We start from the raw sequence: 7,828 nt of genomic DNA, 5'->3' as shown, positions 1-7,828 counted from the left end.
AGAAAGAAAGAAAGAAAGAAAGTGTCTCAACCACCAAACCACTTGGAAAAATCGAAGGCCAGGAAAAACCAAGGCTGGAGAATTCAGAGGTCTGTGACTTGTGACTCGGAGGTAGGCCAGACAGAAAAGAAAGGGGCGGCAGTAACCGTGCAGCCTAGCCACTGGCTAGCAGTGGCAACCCCTCCCAGGCCAGCTTTGGGGAAACCGCTCTGGAGGAATCCATGTCCCAGTTAGTCAGTTGGTTCCTAGCCACAACATTTCCAAATTTAGTAGGGCATTGTGACATTACCTCCCCACACACACCCCCCTTTAACAAACTCTTTCTAGGAAGTCTGGGGAAATAACTTTCACTGTTTTGTTTTGTTTGGTTTTTTCTGAACAAAGTGTGAATGCTTGAAACTATCATCCCGTATATTGTTAGGGGTGACCAGTCGGTGAACCTGAGTCAGTTTTCAACTGTCACCTGAGGGGGGGGGGTGCCTTCATTCATTACCTTTGCATTTAGTTGTCTGTCATCCTCTGTACACTGAGAAACTAGTTTTGGGGTTGGGGGGGTTGGGGGGGTTCTTTGCCTTTTTAATGTGGTTCAAACAATTACTTGGCGCTTTTTGCTTGCTTGCTTGCTTGCTTGTTTTTAAGCTGGCTTTTACAAGGAAAGAGAGAAGAAAAGAAAAAATCCGCAAAGAACTCCCACTTTGATTAATTTCCCCGGGGCTCACCCGCCCCTCCCCCGCGCCCACCGCCTCTCCAGCTAGGCTCCCATTGGAGAGCTCGGCCTGGCTTCCCGTGAACGCATCTATCAGGACACATTAATTCTCTCCTGCAGACCTGCGTCAGCGTGCAGGAAAAGAGAAAAAAAAAGAAAAAAGAAAAAGGAAGGGGGGCAGGTGGTGGTAGAGATGCTCAAAACCAGCAAAGACCGGTTAGGAAGGAAAAAAGAGACGAAGAAAAAAATCGAGAGAAAAAAAAGGGGTGGGGGGACCTGCTCTGCAAGCCCAGCTGGGAGGAGCGGAATTCTAGAAGCATCATGAGAGGGAAAACAAAAGTCACTGTTCCCTTTATACCTTGAGCACATTCATGGGCCGATTTTCAAAAGATGAACCGATATTCACTTTGCTCACTAGACCAGGGTTCTCAGCCACGAGGTTATCCATTTCCTGGTAAATCTGGGAGGTTCAAATGATAAACAGGCATCTGTAATTGAGTGACTGAGTGAATGCAGCTATTAGGGTCTTGACGCCAGTGCCAGTGCGTTCCAGGTCTCTCCGCAGCCTGGCTGGGGACAGCAGGAAGCCATCATGGGGATGATGAGTCACTCTAAAAAAGAGAAGCCATCTTGCCCCAGCACAGCCGGTTCTTTCCAGTTCTGTGCAAAGTAAAATGGCATTTGTCTGATTTGCCTGTGGCTTTTTCCCCCATAGACCACGTCCAGCAGGGAAGTCTTTCACCTTAACCAGCAAACCATAGTGACACCAAAAGAGATGTTGCTGACTTGTGCTACAAAATACAAAATGCATTAGTGCAGGCCCTGGGACAATGGGGACATCCTCCAGTCACTGGCTACTCCAACCACAATTTTTAAGGCTCACTGAAATTCTGAGCATTCTCCACATCTCAAGGCTTCCGGCCATTACAGAGACAGACCTGAGACAGTATCCAGCTGTTGCCAGCATTTGCTGCCACAAACACCTATTTGTTAGATCGGCAAGTGAGAGAGAGCACGCTTTATATATGTGTGTTCTTTCACACTCTAATGCTAGCTGAACTAAGACACTTTTTTCTTAAGTGGGAGAATTTTAGGAAGGTAACAAGACACACACATATATAATATATATTACCAGGTGGTATTACCCCATGCTTAATCCTGCTGGTATTTCTGGCAATGAAACAAACAAATTTGTTCATATCCGCCCCCCACCCCACTCCAATCATTTTAAATAGCTTTTATCACTAAATAAATTATGGCAAAAAAATTAATACATCTTAAACTTCATTTGTTGGCTTATTGCCCCCTTAGTCTTTCCTATTCTTCTCTTCACCTCTTAATTCCCATGATCACTGCCAATCAGACAGTGCAGATAAGTAGATCTATACCTGCTTCCCTGAAAAGGCTGTGTCATATTGGGAAGTGCTGTGCATGCCAAGAACCTCCAGAGCCCCACACTGCCCTGATAGAGAGGAGAGTGAGACCCAGAAAGTCAGAGACTAGACTTTCTGCTACTGTGTGACCTTGGATCAATGTGCACTTTGGGAGCCCCCAACACACAAACAGACCCTCGAGTGGGAGTCAGGTGCTTCAGAGTGGCCCCTGACACATCCAAGACCACCGTTAATCACCTTTAATCACATCACTCTTGAGTGACTCTGTAGCCTATGCAGCTTAAAACTCGGCAAAGGAGTGCTGTGGGAAGAGTGTGAACGAGCTATTTGTGGCCTCACTTAAAACATTCCTGACACCTCCAAAATAACCGAGTGGCTGTTGGGGTGGACAAGCAGACTTCAGTTCCTGCATTAAGCAGGCACTGACTACGAAATCTGAAGGAGACTTTAGGAAGCTAGGAAACAGAAGGAGAATAATATCTAGGTTATCCGATCACACACACACACACACACACACACACACACACACACAGGAAGTAGCTTTGTCCTCAGAGAAAAGAGCAGCTGGTTCCTCTGAGCTTCCATTTTGAAATGCCTACCTCTTCCAGGGTATGGTAGGCCCCAAAGTTGAAGTTAGTGCCACGCTCTCTTTGCTGGTTGAACAGCATTTCTTCACGCTCTTGATCCAACAGAACCTAAGGTGAAACAACTCTATGATTTGCATTGCGTGCATTGGCACCAGCAATGAATTCAGTCTGGTGGGGTGATTGACGTGCTGAGGCTTGGTCCCCTGGACTGACCTATCCTCACTGTCTTTACATCTCGTCCATAGGCTCTGGGTCAGATACCTCTTAATCTGGTAGTACTCTGAGAAGGCATGGGTTATACATGGGCTGGGGTCAGGGAGCAGCTGCAGACCAGGGGTGACAGTGCTGAGAGGGCATCCCGACCATCTTGTGGCTCAGTCTGCCTTTCGGAGTTAACCTCTCATTAAGAAAGTAATTGAATCACAGATCGGTCTCCCTTCATTTGCATGAAATGTGCCTCCCTGCCACCCTGCATAGGACTTCTCACGGACTGAAGACCCGTGTGAAACCCACAGGTTCCTTTCCTGGCAGAGCAGGAGGAGGACCAGCAGGCCTCTCCGCAAGGCTGCTTTCTGGACACTTACTTGAACATCTTCGATCATGATGGAATAAGCAATCCCCTGGGACTCCAGGAAAACTTTGACATCTTGGATGCTGGCAAAAGGGACTCGGACATGGACTTTCTGCCTGGGGACGCTGGGGGATTTCCAAAAATCAAGCTGAAAGGAATAAAGATTCAAGCCAAGAGAATGACGCAATCGCTCTGGGAGAAACAGATAGCTGTGTACTGATGGATTTCAATAACACAACTGGCTGCCTAGTTTATTTTGAGTCTACAAAACCAGAATCATTCCAGAACCACCAGGATATAGACACAAGAGGTTCTGTGTACCCAAGGGTCAGCAAATATGTTGTTTTCAGCACACACACACCCCATGACCAGATATTAAAATTGGCAGAGGAAGAGATGATTTTAAGTTATGGGAGGTCTTAAAAAAAATAAAATCAATCTGGCACTCAAGAGGTCCAATTCATTTCATCATGGAGTATTAATGCCATAAATAATTTTAAGGGGGAAATAATGAGTTAAAGGTGTTCAGCTTTCGCAGTTTCCATCTTTTTTTTTCCTTTCCCCAAGTCTTGCAGTAGTCCTGTGAGATATGAAGAATGATATATTTTTCCTCAGTTTTCTGATTGTGAAAATGAATCACCGGGAAAGAAGGCAGTTTGCTCAGGGCTGTAGAGTTGGAGCTAAAGTCCAGGTTCTAAGAGTCGGCATCCCACACTACCTCCAAGGAGTCAAACTACAGACCCAAAATAGCTGCCAATCACGCCGACTTTATTTCCTGGAGGGAGAAAACGCTGATGATATGACAAATACCTCAAGATGCTCTTCAGCCTCCAATTGCAGCAGAGTCTTAATTTGCTCTTCATTACTTGGGATGATCTCAAGAACTTGATCTCTGAAATAGATTAACCACAGACAGAACCTTAAAAGCCAAAGCTGTTCACCATTTCCCGTTGTTCTGTGCTCCAGTCAGCCTCTGCTGGGAGGTGAATGCAGAAGTCAATAATCTCTTTCACAAGCCAGAAACTAATAAATCCTGTACTGACCCACATCCCCAGAATGAGGAGGTGATCAAACAGCTTGATTTCCTCCAAGGAAATGTTATCTAAATAATAATTAAGAGGTGTACCTGCTCCTAGCAGGAAGCTTGCTTGCTGTTAAAGTTTCCTTTCCTTGAGCTAATGAGTATTTGTCAAACAACACCTGCTGCTCATAAAGCACTGGCTCCTAAAACTTGTCTGTTCCTGCTTTTCAGGGAGGAACAAAAAGGAAAAAAGAGGGCAGGGAGAGTAATTAATTTGGTGCTCCTAAGAGGAGTTAGAGCCACATCTGGGGACACATGAAGTTTTCTGGTTGCTTTTGTTATGTTGGTTTTATTTTCTTGACTGAAAATGTAACAGAGTAGCATCTCCGGGGCCCATGGTCTAAACAAACTTGGTGCACAGCAAGAGAAAAATGAGGCCCAGGCAAACTGAGTAGTGGGTCAAACCCACACGCTCGCAGAAGCTCAAAGGAGAAAAAAGAACGGTATTATGGCAGAAAAGAGAAATTCCCAAACTGGCCAGTGTACTGTTAGCGAAAAGTTTGGGTGGAAGAGCCTTTTGCTTAGTAGCAGAGCCTTTTCTTTCTCCGTCTGTTTTCCCAGCACGCTGACTTCCCGTTCGTGTGCTCTGGAGAAGGAACGATGCAATGTGAACACCCGCACTAGAACGGGTGAGAGTGGGAAGCCAGGCCTTCAGATAGCGCCACACGGTTGGTTTCCACGGCTCTCCCGGGTGACACACAAGTGGCAGAACGCAAGCTCTTCCAGGCCCTTCTGCCTGCAAGTAGCCATCTGCCACAAATGGTCTGAAAATTCCTCCATTTGGGTCTCATTACTTTTAGTTAATGCATGGTCTCCCAGGAGTCCATCCTTAAAGTGAGGGGCTGGGGAAAGGAGCAGATTATACTAGTAGTTCCTGGATGGAAGCCCTAGGAGTTGCTCAGCCCAAAAAGGTAGGGAGTGTGACTTAAAAAAAAAAAAAATAATAAAAATTAGAAATAGATTTCTAATGCATACTTAGTCAACATTCTAGAAATCCTAAAGTTCATTTCGTTCTCTGATTCCCAAATCAAATTGGCTTCATTAATTTCATTAATAATTAATTAATTAATTTCATGGCTTCATTAATTCTCTTAGAAAACTCTCCAAAAATGCACCCTTACAGAACTGTGGAATCGGGACTGGTGTGGGTAGCTCACACCTAGAAGCCTGGAACTTGGGAGGCAAAAGCGGCAGGAAGGCTACAAGGTAAGGGGCTGAGGGCAGCCTGCGTCCTACATGAGCTCGGGGGCTGCCAGGGCTACAGAGTGAAAGACCAACGAAACAAAGCAAGAGTCAGAGGATTTCAAAAGCAAGGTGAGTGAGTCCTAAAGGCAGGCGAGGTATCACCGAACACCTGCAGCCCAAACGGGCCTCCCGACCCCTGAGGAGGCCCTACCACCCAGATAAGAAAATAGGAAGACAAGTGCTGACAGGAAGGATAAAGTCCAGAGAGGTGTGAGGTGGGTGGGAGACAGGCCCTTCCAAGGACGCCTGAGGCAAGGGGTAGACATAGCATCTCTTCCCTGCCGTCTGTCAGCCCCACATTCTGACCACTGGAGGGAAAGGGGGGGGGCAGTTCTGTGAAAATTCATTTTTACAAAATGGAGTCACTCCTGTGGCAGCCCATAAATTATTTTCTAAGGTCGTGGGAAAGGAAGAGGAATAGGTCTTGAGCTCATCTCGCAGAACCAACTCTCCCAAAGACAGCCTGCCCTATCTTTAAAGCTGTTCTTCCTTAGCAAAAGATGAGGGAACTCCCAGGCTCCGGCACACAGCAATTGTCCTCGGTCTCCAGTCAGACTGCAGGCTCCCACAGGCACCGGAAGTGTCAAGACTACCATTCAAAATACATTTCTCCTTCATGCAAAATCCCTAGCCTCTCCCCTGTTGTCTGTACATAGTAAGTAGAAGCCACCACAGTCTGTGAGTGCCCCAACGTGCAATCAATCCTACTCTTTATTACCAAATAAAAGGTCTCTCTTCTACCCTCAACCTAAGAGGGCTCTGAAAACACAGAGCACATGCATCCCTTATTCTGTGACCAGCTGTGACCAAGCTGTGACCAGATGAAAGGTTTCGGGAATCAAGTAAGTAGAATTCAGATGAACACCAGAAAGTCTCGCTTACCCCACAAATGTTTCTCGACAGTAGATATGCCCAAATAGGGCAACCAATAACAGGCTCAACCTCATGGTCAATGCTTTTCCCAGAGTCCAGAGTTCAGAGCCCTCCCTGAACTTTATAGGGAGCAGGGCTGAGAGCTATCTATTGACTCTAGGAGAATTCAAAGGAATTCCCATATGGCCAAATTCTCACCTGCTTGTCAAATTCTCAAGGTCTCAGATACCAGAGCTCACTATCGCCTGTCTGTATATTTTCCTTTTTTTAGGTTGAGATAACAGATATCAGTGGAAAGAAAACAAGGTTGCTAAAGCATACCAAGGGCAAATCAGATGTTTATGATTGAGAACCTACGTGCTGCTAGCCCTGCTGGATGATAGAAGCCAGATTAATAGACCCAGAGGTTAAAGTCCTTTCTGGGTCTCAGACAAAGCGTTTACAGTAATTACCCAGAGTCCCGTCCATCATATCCCATTACTTTGCTCATTCATTTATTTTTACAGTGTTTACCCCGAAGCGCTGAAGTCGCTCAGTCCACATCTGCCCAGGGTCCCCGGAGATGTGGCCCGGCCCGGCCTCACTCTCTATTAAATAAGCAAAACAGAATGCCTTGTAATATTTAATCCCACACTGTCTCTAAAGTGATCCATCTGCATTTGTATCAAATTAATACCTCTATTGCTATGTGTCTTCTCAAAATGACAATGTCTTTCCGATTGTAGCAGTAAAGACACTTGTTGAGAAAGTTTGCATTTCAAGGAAGGGTTTTACTTCATCACGAATTCCTCTATGTAAGAAAGCAGTGAGTTTGGTATCTGTTTCTCTGAATTTCTTTAAGCACTTTGCAATTCTCTCTCTCTCTCTCTCTCTCTCTCTCTCTCTCTCTCTCTCTCTCTCTCCCTCTCTCTCTCCTCTCCTCTCCCCTCTCCCCCTCTCTCCTTCCCTCCCTCCCTCCCTATCTCCCTCCCTCAGATTGTTCTCAAACTGGTTTTGGAGCTGACATTAGCTTTGAACCTCCAATACCCCTGTGTCTAGCTCCCAAGTGCTAGGACTACAAGCATCTGCTTTCATACTCAGCTTGTTTTGTTTTGTTTTGTTTGTTTTTTCCTAAAGCAAAGAGTGTACTAACAAAAATTGTCTTTAGATGAAAGTAATTTTTCTTTGTCTATACACATAGATCTTCCATGATCTAACTTTGTTCACTGTTTACCAGGACAATGAGTGTACCTATTTTCTTTTAGGAATCCTATTTATTGCATCCGCATAAGTAGGAATCTGATTTGTCATCTACACATTATATTCCACCTGGCAAAAATCAACCACAAACAGCTGTAGAGACTTTTCCTACTTTCCTTTGTATATCAAAAT

At 45.4% G+C, this 7,828-nt stretch overlaps 1 protein-coding gene across 1 annotated transcript in view; it reads right to left on the bottom strand.

Moving 5' to 3' along the window:
• Cpa2 (carboxypeptidase A2) overlaps positions 1-6,548 on the bottom strand; it is a 23,713-nt gene extending 17,165 nt beyond the window's left edge. The window contains exons 1-5 of the mRNA XM_021191178.1: positions 6,467-6,548; positions 4,069-4,150; positions 3,272-3,406; positions 2,700-2,795; positions 1,065-1,166 (exon numbers count right to left, since the gene is read on the bottom strand). Of these exons, the coding sequence (XP_021046837.1) occupies positions 1,065-1,166; positions 2,700-2,795; positions 3,272-3,406; positions 4,069-4,150; positions 6,467-6,531 (480 nt within the window). The 5' untranslated portion in view covers positions 6,532-6,548. The remainder of the gene's footprint in view (positions 1-1,064; positions 1,167-2,699; positions 2,796-3,271; positions 3,407-4,068; positions 4,151-6,466) is intronic.
• Positions 6,549-7,828: the final 1,280 nt, after the last annotated feature.

The sequence above is a fragment of the Mus pahari genome, chromosome 2, assembly GCF_900095145.1.
Source record: "Mus pahari chromosome 2, PAHARI_EIJ_v1.1, whole genome shotgun sequence".
Lineage (NCBI taxonomy): Eukaryota > Metazoa > Chordata > Mammalia > Rodentia > Muridae > Mus > Mus pahari.
Note: the sequence above shows the minus strand (reverse complement) of the source record. Positions and strands in the feature narration are given on the sequence as shown.